The 17,176-nt window shown below is 39.8% G+C and overlaps 1 protein-coding gene across 1 annotated transcript; it reads right to left on the reverse strand.

Annotated features, from left to right (window-relative positions):
* Window positions 1-351: 351 nt before the first annotated feature.
* Window positions 352-5,225, reverse strand: LOC140878894 (uncharacterized). Its single transcript, XM_073282518.1, has 8 exons — window positions 5,109-5,225; window positions 4,715-5,018; window positions 3,784-4,322; window positions 3,165-3,305; window positions 2,861-2,984; window positions 1,960-2,162; window positions 743-1,291; window positions 352-504 (listed from the first exon to the last, which is right to left on the reverse strand). The coding sequence occupies exons 1-8, from the start codon at window positions 5,223-5,225 to the stop codon at window positions 352-354; spliced, it is 2,130 nt and encodes a 709-aa protein (XP_073138619.1).
* Between the last annotated feature and the right edge of the window lie 11,951 nt (window positions 5,226-17,176).

Raw genomic sequence — 17,176 nt, forward strand, 5'->3', positions numbered from 1 at the left:
CCGGAGATTCGAATGTATATTTGGAGACACAAGTGCAACGTCCAGAAAAATTGTAGCAACGAACGGGGAATGTATGATGTGCACTGGGCGATCGGCTCTTGAGGAGTTGAAGATAGATGTAGGCGAGAAGAAGTGAGAAGGAAAGGAAAGAAAAGGGCCTTGTGTCTTCTTATTTAAGGGTTTTGAAGTTTGCAGACACGCTTTTTGTATTAGTGGACGTGCGCAGATGCGGTGAGTGAGGGGCGTAGATGCGCAGAGTGAGGGGCGTAGATGCGATGAGTGAGGGATGCAGATGCGCGGAGATTCATCTGAAGTTTATGTAATTGTGTGTAGAGGGGCCGTTGGTAAAGCTCAGATGCGCGTCTTTTTGGAATATAAATTAGGGCAGACGCGCATTAAAAGAGTCGCAGATGCGCCTTGTAGTATCAATTTTCTATATTTTTGCGTTGTTGCGCATGAGTCACCAAGCAACTGCGCAATAATCCACTCAATATGCTCTTGAACCTGTAACAAAATTCGGAATTGAACATTAAATAAAATTAAAAAAAATTGGAAAATAAAAGAAAATTTGAACACTCATAAAATAAATTAAATCAATAAACATGGGTTGCCTCCCAAGAAGCGCTTGGTTTAGAGTCGTCAGCCCGACTGTCACTAGTACTTAGGCAAGGTCTTTGAGCACAGTGCTCTCTGCATGTTGTACTTCGTTGCCAAAATAGTGTTTGACCCGCTGCCCGTTCACCTTGAATGTTCTGTCATCTGTACATCGCAGCTCAATAGCACCATGCGGATATACAGTCTCTACTGTAAATGGTCTGGACCATCGTGGCTTCAATTTTCCTGGAAACAATTTCAAGAGAGAGTTAAATAAAAACTCTTGTTGGCCCGATTCAAATTCCCTGCGCACAATATGTTTATCATGCCACTTATTTGTTTGCTCTTTGTATATCTTTACATTCTCATACGCTTCATTGCGGAATTCATCCAACTCATTCAACAGCAATTTCCCCAATTCTCCGGATACTTCAATATCCATGTTCAACTTCTTGACAGCCCAAAACGCCTTATGCTCCAACTCCAATGGCAAATGACATGCCTTACCAAACACCAACCTATAGGGCGACATCCCAATAGGTGTTTTGAATGCAGTGCGGTAGGCCCATAAAGCGTCATCTAGCTTGATTTCCCAATCATTCCGATTCTTCTTGACTGTATTCTCCAAAACTTGCTTGATTTCCCGGTTAGAGATCTCAGCTTGACCATTAGTTTTTGGATGGTATGTGAACACCACCTTATGCCTGACACCATACTTAGTGAGCAAGGTATTAAAAATTTTATTGCAAAAGTGCGTACCTTTGTCACTGATTATTGCTCGTGGAGTTCCAAACCTCGTAAAAATGTTCTTTTGCAGAAACTTTACTACAAAACGAGCGTCATTGGTAGAGGTGGAAATTGCTTCCACCCATTTCGAAACATAATCCACTGCTAATAAAATATAAGTGTAACCAAAAGAAGGGGAAAAGGGACCCATAAAATCAATACCCAACACATTAAATAATCCACTTCTAAAATATTTGTGATGGGTAATTCATGCTTTCTAGATATATTTCCCGTTCTTTGACACTTATCACATGATTTCACTAAGGTGTAACTATCCCTAAATAGAGTAGGCCAATAAAAACAAGATTGTAGTACCTTAGCAGCAGTCCTTGTTGCTCCAAAATGTCCTCCATATGGCGCTGAATGGCATTGTTCTAGAATTTCATGTGCTTCTTGACCCGCCACACATCACCTAATCACTTGATCATTACATCTTTTGAACACATAAGGGTCATCCCACAAAAAGAACTTTATGTCATGGAAGAATTTCTTCTTTTGATGGTTATTCAAATCTGGAGGCAGAACACCACAAGACAAAAAATTAGCTATATTAGCAAACCATGGCTTGGAAGAACTTACCTGAAAAATTTGTTCATCCGGAAAAACTTCTTTTATGCTTTCCTCATCCTTAACTTCTTCTAGCTCCAGTCTCGACAAGTGGTCCGCAACCTGATTTCCGCTTCCCTTTTTATCCTTGATTTCAAAATCAAATTCCTGAAGAAGTAAAATCCACCTTATCAAGTGTGGTTTAGCATCCTTCTTGGCAAACAAGTAGCGAATCGCTGCATGGTCAGTACAAACAACTACTTTAGTGCCAATACAGACGAAATTTATCAAAAGCAAAAACTACTGCTAGCAACTCCTTTTCTATAGTGGTGGTAGTTTTTCTATGTAGCATCCATGGTGCGACTCGCATAGTAAATAGCTCGGAACATTTTCTCTCTCCGGTGGCCCAAAACAGCCCCCACTGCATAGTCACTAGCATCACACATTAGCTCGAACGGTTCCTTCCAATCCGGAATGATCATAATAGGTGCTGTGATTAACGCTGTCTTCATCTTTTCAAAGGCCTACAAGCAGCCATCATAAAATATGAACGTAGAATATTTTTCAAGAAAATTACATAGGGGTTTAGTGATTTTAGAAAAATCTTTGATGAATCGCCTATAGAACCCCGCATGGCCTAAGAAACTTCTAATGCCCTTGATATTCTTTGGAGGTGGAAGCTTCTTAATTGCAATCACTTTGACCCGATCCACCTCTAATCCATGTGATGAAACTTTATGTCCAAGGACAATGCTCTAGTGAACCATAAAGTGACATTTCTCCCAGTTAAGAACTAATTTCTTTTCTTGACATCTCTGCAAAACATGGGAAATATTATGCAAAAAGTGATCAAAAGATAACCCAAAGACTGAAAAATCATCCATAAAGACTTCCATCACGTCCTCCACCATATCTGCAAAAATAGCCATCATACACCGCTGAAAAGTTGCCGATGCATTACACAGGCCAAAAGGCATCCTCCTGAAGAAAACGTGCCATACAGACACGTTAAAGTAGTCTTCTTCTGATCCTCTAGTGCTATTGAAATTTATTATAATCTAAATAACCATCTGAGAAACAGTAATAGCAAAACCAGCAAGTATATCAAGCATTTGATCAATTAAAGGAAGTGGAAAATGATCCTTACGAGTAGCTTTGTTCAAATTCCTATAATCTGTACAAAATCTCCAGCCAGTTACTGTACGTGTGGAGATTAACTCATTGTTTTCATATTTTACCACAGTAATCCCACCTTTCTTGGGCATCACTTGAACAAGAGACACCCAACTACTGTCAGAAATAGCATATATCACACCCGTATTTAACAATTTCAAAACTTCTTTTTTAACCATTTTTTTCTTGGCGGGATTCAACAGCCTCTGATGATCAACATAAGAAGTATAAGACTCTTCCATCAAAATTTTATGCATGCAAATTGTTGAACTAATACCCTTAATATCAGAAATTGACCATCCCAAGACAGTTTTAAAATTTCTCAAGACTCTCAACAACTTATCTTTTTCGACCTCAGATAGTTGAGAAGAAATAATAACCGGACAAGTAGAATTTTCACCAAGGAAGGCATAACATAAATGTGCATGCAATTATTTAAGATCATGAATTTTAGCAGATACCTCTGGTGCACTATTTTCCAATGCTTCAGATTACTTAGGACTCATAATTTTTTCTTTTGGAGCCCCCTCGAGAAATTCCTCTTGTTCACGATGCTCCCAATCTTCTTCCTTATCAAATTCCTCATCTGCAACCAAACATCTTTCTAATGGATCATTGATTCATGCACAAGAAAAAGAATTATGAGAATCGATAATTTCAATGCTTTTACATGTACTTAATTACCTCGTTCGGTCCCCTCATGGTGTGACAGATGTTGAAAATTACAGCTTCACCACCAAGCTCGCCCTTATGGACATATATAAATGCTCTTGCAGTTGCCAAAAAGGGTCTCCCAAAGATCAAGGGAGTTTCTTCATCCTCATCCATGTCCAATATCACAAAGTCTGCTGGAATTATGAACTTGTTGACCTTCACCAAATCATCCTCCACAATACCCCATGGATATGTGATATTTCGGTCAGCCAGCTGTAATGTGATGGTGGTCGCATTGACTTCCCCAAGCTCCAAAGTCCTGTAAACAAAAAAAGGCATCAAATTTATAATTGCTCCTAGATCACATAAAGCTCTATTTACTTTACACCCACCAATAAAACAAGTGAGAAAAAAACTCTCTGGATCCTTAAGCTTTTGTGGCAAATTTTTCTGCAGGATTGCGCTGCACTCTTCTGTCAGGTTTACCACTTCATTGTCTTGCAATCTACTCTTCTTACACATCACATCTTTGATGAACTTAGCATAATTAAGCATCTGTTCTAGAGCATCTGAAAACAGAATATTAATGTGTATCTTCTTGAAGATGTCTATGAATTTCAAAAATTGCTCATCAAGTGCCTTCTTATTGAACCTCTGAGGGTAAGGAAGTTGTAGCTTGTACATCGGTTTTGAGTCAGATTCTTTCTTTTTCTCTTCATTAATTTTCTCAACCACTGGTTTTTCAGCTTCCTTAACGTTTTCTTGCTCATTTCTGCTTTCTTCAACCTCTAATTTCTTACCACTCCTTAACTCCACCGCTTTGCATTGCTATTTTGGGTTCACTTCAGTATTGCTGGGAAGCTGCCATAGATTCTGATCCTTCAAAGCAGTTGAAAGTTTCCCAATCTGTGTTTCCATGGATTTCATCATAGCCCCAAACTACACATATGAGTCTCCATACTTTCAAGTCGAGTCTCAGTCCTTGACATCCTCTTGCTAGATTCATTGACAAATGTAGAGACAACATCCTCCAAAGACGCCTTCCCTTCACCCTTGTTTGTATTGAATCCCGGAGGGGGATTCAACGCATTTTTATTGTTGGCATAGGAAAAGTTTTCATGGTTACGTAAACTAGGATGATAAGTATTGTGGGGAGGGTTACCTTGATAATTTCCATAGCCTCTGGGATTTATATACTGAGCTTCCTCAAGTGGGTGAGATTCTTTGATAGCTACTGACACACCTGATTGATCTGCTACACTCACCTTATTCAACACAGCAACTTGTGTAGTCAACGCAGATAATTATGCAGTTATTGATGTGAGAGGATTCACTGCATACACCGCTTTATTTACTCCCATGAGTTCAAATGGATATTGGAAGCTGTTAATGGTCATCTGTTCCAGCATCTCATACGCCTGAGCCAGATCCTTTGCAAAGATTGTACCTCCAGCTGCAGAATCTACTGACATCCTTGTAGGTGTGTTCAGACCATTGTAAAACCACTCAATCTGCTAGTAATCTGCAAAATTATGGTTAGGACAAAGTCTAAATAAATCTTTATATCTTTCCCAGGCTTCATAAAGTTGTTCAGAGTCCATCTACCTGAAAGTACTGATCTCAATCTTCAATTGAGTGTATTTGGATGGTGGAAAGTACTTCCCAAGAAACTTGACCGCCATTTCCTACCATGTATTAATATTATCCAATGGCAGTGATTGTATCCAACTTCTAGTCTGATCCCTGAGAGAAAACGGAAACAAGAGTAAGCGTATAATATCCTCAGGAACACCGTTCATCTTTACCGTATCAGTTATCTCTAAGAAAGTCTGAAGGTGTAAGTGAGGATCAGCGGTGGCACTTCCGTTGAACTGGTTCTTCTGAATCATATTGATCAACGCCGGCTTCAATTCGAAGTTGTTGGCATTTATCATCCCTCGAGCGATTCCAGAATAGTGAGCCTAAATTGTTGGCCTAAAATTATCTCTAATTGGCACCAAGGGAGCTTGATTATCTTCAGCCATGTTCTTTTGATCTTCTTCTCTCCTTGCTCTTCTCAAAGCACGTGCAGTTCGTTCGATCTATGGATCAAAAATTAGAGAATTTGCACTTTGAGATCGTCACATAAATTACAGTGAAGAACAAAGAGAACTCAATTAGTAATTAAAAAATAAAATAAAGAAAAACTCTAAATTAAAACTCAGACAAATTGGTAACAAGACTAAAATAAAATAAAAAATTACTTCCCGGCAATGGCGCCAAAAACTTGTTGCAAAATTTACGCTCGCAAGCGCACGATTGTCAAGTTTTAATATAATGATGAATAGAGTGTCGATCCCACAAGGAGTAATGTAAAAATATTCAGTACTTGTAATTAAAATAGTCCTAATTTTATTTAGAAAATTAAACTTTAGAGAGTTGATGAAAAATTAAATAAATAGTAGAGTTTATCAAGCACACGCACACGCAATTCGTAAGATATTCGTAAGAGGTTATCAATCAGAGAGAAATAGTCTAAAGGTTTTGATTTCACCTGGTTTTGACAATGATCACTCCTAACTAATTTATTTTCATGAATTTCTTTCAATTAATAACCAAAAACACTTATATTGTCATATTTACCTTTCCCGAGCAACAAAAAAATTGTATCAACTACAGTTCAATTCCAATATCCCTATTAAAATATAATTGTAGTGATATGTGTAAAACAATGTTCTTTTAAGGCCCTATTAAAGTTATATACTCTCCCGAATTGTATAAACAATTAACAGTGTGAATTCTATTGATTCTATTCAAAATCACCTCTCCCGAATGCCGGATTCTAAATAAATATATCTAATCAATTTATGGCCAGTAAATTGAAAAGACATTCAAATCTGGAAACACAATTAATCTAGAGAAATTCAATTCAATAAAATCAAAAATTCATGAACATGTCTCAACCAGGCTACGTCAACCTCTAGACTAGGAAAATTAGTTCATTATCAAAAATAGATAACACCATTAATATTTTTCAATCCAAACATAATTCAGAAATTAAAATAATAAAAGTAAAAGAACAAATCCAAAGATCGATGTTGTGTCCGAATGATCTTCGTTTTTGTCATGTTTGAAGCTCTTCAAGTCTTGCACAGATTTCTCCCTTTGAAACTGACGATCAATCTCTCCAATATTTTTTCTGATGTGTGGTGGCTACTAGATTTTTCCACGATGCCTTCAATCCTCTTTTTATATCATGCTTGAAGGCCAAACAATTAACCCTACAATACAGACTCCAAACTTTCCAAAACTCTAATTTTTTTCCATACAGACGAACAGGCGCAGATATGCCCTTTATCACATACAGATGCGCGTAATTTTTTCTTAAAAAACTCGGCACCGGCGCAGATGTGCCTTCCATCTCTGCAGCTGTGCTTCATGTCATAATCTTCAACAACGCAAATGCTCTTCTCTCGTAGAGCAAATGTGCTTGAGTAATTCCCAGTTTTCTGCCTTTTTGCGCAAACTTCCTTCCTTGTACTGCAGCTGCGCTTATCAATCCTTCAATTATCTGGAATTTCAGGCAAAGGCGCATTGGATAGATCAGCTGCTCTATTTCATTTTTCCAGTTTTTCTCAAACTCTTCTTCTATATTAAAAATTCTTCAAAATTTCTTCTGTTCTCCAACAAATTACAACTCTCCCACACAAACATAAACAACAACTAATACTCATAAATCCTCTCAAAACACATCAAAACTCAGTTAAAATCATAAATAAATTAAGTGTATAAAATACATTTATCATTATACGTGTTTGAAAACCAACATTTCAGGACTCTGGTATTTTGATAGTGGGTGATAACGCCACATGACGGGTCCGAATAAATACTTTACTGATTATGTTGAACAAAAAAGTGGCCGAGTGAACTATGGTGGTGGTGCAAAATGAATGGTTGTTGGTAGAGGTACACTAAATGTGGAAGGACTCCCTAAGCTTCACAAAGTATTACATGTCAAGGGACTCAACTCAAATTTAATAATCATTAGTTGATTGTGTGATGATGACTTTCATTTTAAGTTTGATAAAAATACTTGTGATGTTTTTGATAAAACCAATGCATGTGTAATGAAACATACTAGATTTGCTGATAACTGTTATCAATTGGGGGGAGGATTGTGCCAGTAGACATACAAAGTGACTGAAATGGATTTATGGCCTCAAAATTTGGGACATGGAAACTTCAAGACACTAGAAATATGGTGAAATATGATGTTGTTCGAGGTACACCTAATCTAAACTCTGGAACTCCATGTTTCTGTGGAAAATGTCGAAAAGGTAAGAAAATTTTTGGCACAACACGCTGCCTTGAATTGTTAAATAAGAATCTTATGGTTCCAATGGAAATGGAAAGCTTAGGAGGAAAAAAAAATACTCATTTGTATGAGTTGATGACTTCTCACGGTTTGCGTACACAAGTTTTCTCAAAGAAAAATCAAATAATTTTGATGCATGTAAGAAAGTTTTTGCCAAGATTACCAATCTGCACAATTTTAGGGTTGGAAAAATCAAATTGAGTATTACTCAAAATTTACATCCTTGTGTAACAAGAAAGGTATAACAGATGAGTTCTATGTCCCAAAAATCATACAACAAAATTGTATTGCCAAAATGAAGATACAAAATTTTCAAGAGATGGCTTGGGTCATGTTAAGTTAAAAAAATACCTGAAAATGCTTTTGGGCTGAGGCCTTGAAAACTTCTTAACACATTTCAAATCGTGTATATTTAAGGAGTATTTCAACTATGAAGTCCAATGAGATCATCATGAGAAAGAGGCCAAACCTAAAATATTTTCATGTTTTTGGATATATATATATTGTAGTAACCAACTATCAAATTTACGTGATTAAGTTGGTTAATTATGTTTGGTTTAATAAAAAAGATTAGGGGATTTTATTATGATCAATCAGACCAAGAAATCGACTCCAGGATGTGAGAAAATGGTCCCCGAGACAAAGTTGACTCGGGTAGTTCAGAAGGTCCGAACAGGGACCAGTGTGAATTCGGAAGGTCCGAAGTGTTCAAACCAATCGAAGAAGTTCAAAAGCAGATCGGAACTTCCGAACAAGAGATAAGAACGTCCGAAGAGTTAGGCCATGCGCACTATCTACGTGTCAAGAGTGTGTTAACACATGAAAAGGCATGCAGATCGGAGCTTACAATTTGGAAGTTTGGAGCTTACGAAGATGATCGGAGCTTCCAAATGAGCATATCAGAGCTTTCGATCAGAGGCAATTCGAGACGTGACATACATGCAAGTTTGGAGATTCCGAGACCTTGCCTATAAATATGGGACAAGAACTCATAATTCAGTATTTTTTGAGGTTTTTGAGTGTGTATCAGTGTATATTCTTTGAGTTTTAGCCTTATACTCAAGGGTCGGGTGATAGCAAGGTGCTATGGGGCTTGTAGTGGAGCTGTGTTTAGGTCAAGGCTTTCGACATCAGCGGGCTGACGACGGACACAGATATAAGTATAGACTCTTAATAGCTATTGGGAGTAGTTATTAGTCTATTTAAGACTTGTAGACCAGTGTTAGTAATATAGTATTATATTGGCTTGTAGGCTTGGAATGTTGATGCTTGTACATCAAGGCCAGTTGTTGAGGTACGTAAATGACTGACTACGATATCCAATGAGTATGCATGCTTATGTGTTGCATATTATGTACCATGATACATGATTTACTTCTTTAATATATTTTGCTGCAATTTCATATCATGTTGAGTCCGTTTCTCCTTCGAGATAGGCCTTTCCAGTAGGGTTGCTCAACCCTTGTTTTTGGACAGTTAGATGCTGAGAGTCACTGTGGCCGATGGGTCGAGCAGAATTTAGTGTTCTTGGACATTGTAGATCCACGTCCGGTTTGGAGTGAGGGAGTTACCCAGTGGTTTGATTCCTTGATGTTACTACACACACTTTGGCGCCAGTCTGAGCAGAATTGATGAGTATACCCAAATACCCAATCATTCATTTTGTATGCATCATATCAGTATTTTTACCCGTGATGTACATTTTGAGCGTAGTTCTCTCACGTCCTAGTTATTGTGTTTCACCCCATTCATCAGGGCAATTTCAGGTGGTTTACCTTGGACCTGGGTTAGTTTCTTACCAAGGCTGGATTGCAGAGTTAGCGGTTAGGTTTCTTACTTAGTAGGATGCTTTTATATTGGGTATTATTTATCTGTTTCTTTCCGCAGATTTAGTATGTTGGTTTAATTTCCGTAGTATATCTGATTAAAGATTTTTTATTATTGTTATTTCATCCTTAAGACTCTGGTTAGTAGGTGATCCAAGTTGGGTCACTACATATACTATGTATTAAATGGCCGAGATGACCTAGCCAGGTTTGATTCAAAGAATTATAAGTGTTTATTCCTTGGATATTCAACTAACATTCATTTTTATAGAATGTTTAATCTAAGGACTAGGATGATAATGGAATATATTAATGTTTTATTTGATGACCTTGCAAAGTTTGGAAGAAAAATGATCGAATATTACTGAGATGATCTGCTGGAACAGTTTGTGTAGTGATTCGTCCCGAATAAAATATCTACTATAAACTTAAACATGCAATTACATTCAAACAAATAAATGTAATCAGAGATAATGCAGAAACTTAAATATAAAAACAATCCAAATGTATACAACCGAAAATAACTGAAAAGAAAAAAATTTATTTTGAATTAAACAATTCTAGAAATAAATTAATAATAAATCACTGACAACATATACTCCCAAGCTTTGGTCACTGACCAAAATTTAGTCCCAACTCTATTCAACCTGCAACTGTCCCGTTGAATGCGGCATCCATAATAAAAAAATACAAACGTGAGCGGCCCTAGATCAATATGTAAATATGAGTACACAGAACGATATGATGCATGAAAATGACATGACTGGGTACTTGTTCAAATCAAATAATGCTCATACTAAGCGCCAATGAGTGAGTAGTACCATATGGGAATCTGAGCACGTGTGAGCCTTCACACTAACCTAGATCACCGTAGCCTCAGTCCCCATCATCACTGTGAGAGCCCAAAATTTCAATAGACTAAACTTGAGGTAGACTGATTGGAAGTAGACTGAAATTTGGTAGAATGAACATGAGGTAGACTGGAATCGAGGTTAACAAAATTAAGACAAACTAAACCGAGGCAAACTGAGTTGACCAATTGACCAAGATCAGTCCAGTAGCTAGACTGAAGTCCAGCTGCTCTAGATTTGTAACTGAAACATTAACTCAAAATTATGGAAAATAATGACATTTAATTGGGAGCCTAACAGTTAGATTTCTCCCTTCAAATAACACTCAAATTTCTGAGTAAAAGTTACAAAATATTCTGAGTAAATCACACGCAATAGTGTGTTTGAGCGTTCGGTTGAGAGTTCGGTCGAGAAAGGAGAAGTGTTCAGTTGGGCAAGGGCAGAGTTGCGATATCATCCGAAATTCATTTTCAGTCGGGCAAGGGCAGAGTTGCAATATCATCCGAAATTCATTTTAGCAATATACTCTAAATGGGCTTACTGTTTTAAAGTATGATATTATGTTTGAAAGGATTCTAGCATGTATTCTTTGCATTCAAAGTATGGATTTCGAAACTGATTTGTGATGCATTAAAACTTGTGAACAAGTTGTAGGAATATATATTCTGATAATTCTATTCTATTTTTGTTCTGATTCCTCACCTTTTCAAAGGATAAACGTATAGGGGCTGATATCAGTTAGCAATGAAACTCATAAGTAAACTGGTGCATAATTTGATTATGAGAAAAACCAGTTCTGCGGCTGGTGATCATGATCTAATGTTTAGTTATGTTTAAATTAAGCCTCTGCATTACAATTTTATATTTCAGTTATTTGATCAAGAATTATAAAAGACGGCGTATCTTCAGTTTATGAATGAAAAACTGGTTATTCTTGAAATATGTATTCCGATGCTAGTTATATTTAAATAACACCAATGTCAACTAGGCCCGGTTTCGGGGCGTGACAATCACCTTAGCTCTCGGTGTCCGTACATACAACAAGAGTGTAGGGCTAAGAGAACCTACTAAAAAGGGTTATCTCGAAGTAGATACGGTTCAACATGAATATGAACATGTGTCATATTTAATAAAGCAGTAAAACATGTATCATGCCACATAAAATGTAGTGACCCTTACCGAGATCACCTACTAAACAGAACTTAGGCATGCAATTAACTTAATCAAAACAGTAATCAGAATAAAACTGCGGAAACCATAAACATTATACAATCCCAAGGAAAGGAATCTATAAATACCCAAATATTATACAACCAGATCAAAAAGTGTATAAACCCAATACAACAGAATAAAAGCCTAGACGAAGCTCCAGCTGGCCAACCACTGCCTAACCCCTCTTGGATCCACCTGCCTCGTCCAATCGCAAACCTGCCCCATGGAATAGGGTGTCCAGAAACACAGAGTACGAGACGTGAGCATAAAACGCTCAGCACGAGAGTATGAGAATACATGCATGCAAGTGAACTCCCTACAGACTCGAGGTAAAAGATCAGATAGCAAAGACAGACTGGGCCCTGGTATGTAGCACGCTGTGCCGTCGCTTCAGGAGGTGGCTCACATACCGAAAATACCAGGGGATACACGGGACCCAAATCGATGGAAGTCCATCTACTAACAGGATAGGGTAAACCCTACTAACAGACATCTCAATAGAGATAGCTCAAGATGTAAATGTATGTAGCATAAAATCATGGCATATAAATCATGCAGTCACATAATACATGCATACTCAGTCAGGATATCTCGAACAGTACTTTCGTACCTCAAATACTAGGCACGCTCTACCAGCTCTAGGTCTATGCCTATAATCCGCACTACACTGCCAAATGATACTAATATCATTATAGAGCTCTAAAAGCCTTAACTAATCTATTGCATTCTCCTAAATATTTTTAGGAAGCAAAAGCTATACCTTCGTCCGTCGTTAGCCATTTGCTGTCGATTGCCTCAAAACTAGGCCACAGCTCCGCTACGACGCCTGGATCGCTATGCCACTTCCGGATTCCCAATGGGATGCCTAGAACTCCCTAGATCTGAGTTGGAAGGCTAAGGAATCGAGAGAGAAGAGATGAAAGGTGTGCTCAAATGTGAGCCTCGGCACCCCTATTTATAGACAACGAACGTTGCGTCCGTTCCTCCATCGTTGCGTCCGTTCTGCCTGATGAACGTTGCGTCCGTTCACCATCGTTGCTTCCGATGGTGCCAATGTCACATCAAGTACATAAGCAGTGACAAATTTCTAATGGCACGAACGTTGCATCCGTTCCTAGAACGTTGCTTCCATTCTGCCTGACCCTCCGGACCATTTCTGATCATTCTGGGTCTAATCCCAGGCTCCGTTAATCCATTAGAAGTCTTCTTAATCATATTTATTGGATTAAATAGCAGTTAATCACTAAAACTGGGTTCGGGCTACTACATTCTCCCCCACTTAAGATATTTCGTCCTCGAAATCAGATCTTAAGTACCGAATGTAAAACAAGGTGCAGAAACATACTCTTATTCAAATTGCAAAATTTACAGAGTTTACAACTGAATACAATTCGAAAATGAAATCAAAATAACTCAGGATGTTCTGTGCGCATCCTGCTTTCGAGCTCCCAAGTGGCTTCTTCAGTGCCTCGGTGCTGCCACTGAACTAAAACCTGAGGAATGACTTTATTCCGTAAGACCTTATCCTTATGATCTAGGATACGAATAGGTTTCTCAACATAGGTCAAATTTTTATCCACCTGAACCTCAGACCGCTGTACAATATGAGACAGATCTGCCACATACTGTCGCAACAGAGATACGTGGAACACATTGTGAATACTGGACAGATACGATGGCAAAGCCAGACGATAAGCCAAATCTCCAATGCTCTCCAAGATCTCAAACGAACCGATAAATCTGGGAGACAACTTGCCCTTAAGGCCAAATCTGAGAATCCTGCGGAAAGGTGACACTCTCAGAAACACTTTCTCCCCAACATCAAACTGCAGAGGCCTACGCTTGGTGTTAGCATAACTGGCCTCCTGATGCTGTGCAGTCTTAATCCGTTTCTTGATCTGATCAACAACATCTACTGCCTGCTGGATAAACTCCGGTCCCTCAGTCTGCCTCTCCCTCACTTCTTCCCAGAAGAGTAGAGTACGACAACGTCGCCCGTACAATGCCTCAAAAGGTTTCATCCCAATGCTAGTATGATAGCTATTGTTGTATGCAAACTCAATCAATGACAAATGATCCTGCCAGGATGTACCAAAGTCCATAGTGCAAGCTCAAAGCATATCCTCCAAAGTACGGATAGTGCGTTTTGACTGACCATCTGTCTCCGGATGATAGACAGTACTCAAGCTGAGAGTAGTGTCCATCGCACGCTAAACACTCCCCCAGAACCTAGAAGTGAACTTGGGGTCTCGATCGCTGACAATGCTCACAGGCACTCCATGAAGTCGAACGATCTCCTGAACATACAAACGGGCCATACGATCCATGATGTACTCTCGGCTATAGGCAGTGAAATGTGCTGACTTGGTGAGTCGGTCCACCACAACCCAGATTGAATCACAATTCCTCGAGGACATCGGCAAATGGGTCACAAAATCCATCGTGATAAACTCCCATTTACACTCCGGAATAGGCAGACTGTGAAGCAAACCTCCAGGTCGTCGGTGCTCTGCCTTGACCTGCTGACACACAAAACATCTCGAAACATACTGATACACGCTGCATTTCATCCCTTTCCACCAAAACCGAGTACGTAGATTCTTGTACATCTTGTTGCTCCCCGGATGAATACTCAACTTGGTGCGATGTGCCTGAGACAAGATCTCCTCTCGCAACTCTTCATGCTGCGGAATCACAAGTCTACCAGGCAAACACAGAAAACCATCTGACTGATAGTAAAATCCAGACGTACTACCCTCGTTGGCTAGACGAGCCAAACGTTGGGTCTTTGAATCAGACATCTGAGCATCTCGAATCCACGAATACAAAGCTGGCTCAGATAAAATTGCAAACATCTGGATACTCTGCATACCTTTCTTGTGCTTGAAGGTAAACCCTGAAGAACAACAATCACCGATCGCACTAGACATAGAACAAGTCTGAAGTGCGGACAGTCGCACCTTGCGACTCAAGGCATCAGCAGTGAGATTAGCAGCTCCTGGATGATACTTAATCTCGCAATCATAGTCCTTAAGCAAGTCCATCCAATGTCTCTGCCTCATGTTCAACTCCGCCTGAGTGAACAAATTCTTGAGACTCTTGTGGTCGGTGAAGATCTCAAATTTCTCGCCATACAGATAATGACGCCAGATCTTCAAAGCAAACACAATAGCTACCAACTCCAAATCGTGAACTGGATAGTTGTCCTCGTGCAACTTCAACTGTCTAGAAGCGTATGCTATCACATGCCCATTCTGAGTCAGGACACAGCCTAACCCCTGAAGAGAGGCATCCGTGTACACACATACCCTCCAGATCCTGACGGTAATGCCAACATCGGCGCAGAAGTCAACCGCCGTCGAAGCTCACAGAAATTCTCCTCACACTCGGAGGACCACTCGTAATCCACACCCTTGCGGGTAAGCTGAGTCAACGGTCGAGCTATCTAAGAGAAGTTTAGAATGAAACGATGATAATATCCTGCTAGACCCAGAAAGCTACGGATCTCAGCGACCGTCGTTGGACGCGACCAATTAAGCACAACTTCAATCTTGCTCGGATCAACAAAAATCCCATCCTTGGATATGATATGACCAAGAAACACCACTCGATCCATCCAGAACTCACACTTGCTCGGTTTAGCGTACAACTGCTCATCCGAAAGAGTCTGCAGTACCACTCGCAAGTGAGAAACATGCTCTTCCACATTACATGAATACACCAAGATGTCGTCAATGAAAACCACGACAAACTTGTCTAAATACTCCCTGAAGACACGGTTCATCAGATCCATAAATATAGCCGGCGCATTAGTCAATCCAAATGGCATCACTAGAAACTCGTAATGCCCATAGCGAGTACGGAATGCAGTCTTGGCTATATCCTGATCTCGGACTCTCAACTGATCATACCCAGATCTCAAGTCAATCTTGGAGTAAACCGAAGTGCCCTGCAGCTGATCAAACAAGTCATCAATACGAGGCAAAGGATACTTGTTCTTCATAGTAACTCGGTTCAGCTGCCAATAGTCAATGCACAACCGCATAGACCCATCCTTCTTCTTCACAAAAAGAACAGGAGCTCCCCAAGGAGATACACTAGGACGAATGTACCCCTTGTCCAAAAGATCCTGTAACTGATTCTTCAACTCTCGCATCTCTGACGAAGCCAGACGATACGGTGCTCGAGAAATAGGCGAAGTACCCGGCATCAGCTCTATGCCAAACTCGACTTCCCTAGCAAGAGGAAAACCTGGAATCTCATCTGGAAATACATCTGGAAATTCATCCACAACAGGAATGCTCTCTATCCCAACGCTCTCAGAGGACAAATCAACTGCATAGATAAGGTAGCCTTTCCCGCCAGACTCTAGAGCTCGATAGGCTCTCAAAGCTGATACTAAAGGCATCGGGGGTCGCGCTCCCTCACCATAGAAAAACCAGCTCTCACTCCCATCCGGATGAAAGCGTACTAATCTCTGATAGCAGTCCACTGAAGCTCGATAGGTAGTCAGCATGTCTATCCCCAGAATACAATCAAAGTCATCCATCGCAAGAACCATGAGATTCGGTGCAATGCATGGTAACAGAATATTCCCTTCGAACTCTAAAGGACAACCCATCACTAGAAGCTTAGCCAAAGCAAACTGACCTGTCAGAGTAGAAAGAAAAACTACCACGTCTAGTGCAATGCATGGTAACTTATTCCTCTGAACAAAATGTGCAGAAATGAAGGAATGAGATGCACCAGTGTCAATAAGTACGATATCAGGTATACCATAAAGTAGAAATGTACCTGCGATGACCTTCTCATTCTCCTCCACAGTCTTATCATGCCTCAAGGCGAACACCTGACCAGAAGCCCACGGTCTCAAATGAGAACTCCCAGCACGCTGTCCCTGCGACCTCTGCTGAATGGTAGCCTAAGAACCAGACCCTGAACCAAAATCGCCTCCCCCAGACTGTGGACAATCCCTCCGGAGATGACCAACCTCTCCACATCGAAAACAAGCTTCAGAAGCTTTGCAGCATCGGTCAGTCGGATGGTTCTTCCCACAATAATCACACTTGTCCTTATTCCCGAAACGGACAACACCAGCAGAACCAGAGGAAGAAGAAATAGATCCGGACTTCTTGAAAGTCTGAGCACGGGGACCCAAAGAACTCGCAGGCCTAGACTGA

Source organism: Henckelia pumila, chromosome 2, assembly GCF_033568475.1.
Source record: "Henckelia pumila isolate YLH828 chromosome 2, ASM3356847v2, whole genome shotgun sequence".
Classification (NCBI taxonomy): Eukaryota; Viridiplantae; Streptophyta; class Magnoliopsida; order Lamiales; family Gesneriaceae; genus Henckelia; species Henckelia pumila.

Coding starts and splice junctions, on each gene's coding strand:
- LOC140878894 (XM_073282518.1), bottom strand. CDS start 5,225: ATGTCAGTAGATTCTGCAGCTGGAGGTACAATCTTTGCAAAGGATCTG. Junction 5,019..5,108: donor ATCCATTTGAACTCATGGGA/GTAAATAAAGCG, acceptor GTGTTGAATAAG/GTGAGTGTAGCAGATCAATC. Junction 1,292..1,959: donor CGGATGAACAAATTTTTCAG/GTAAGTTCTTCC, acceptor GTCAGGCATAAG/GTGGTGTTCACATACCATCC.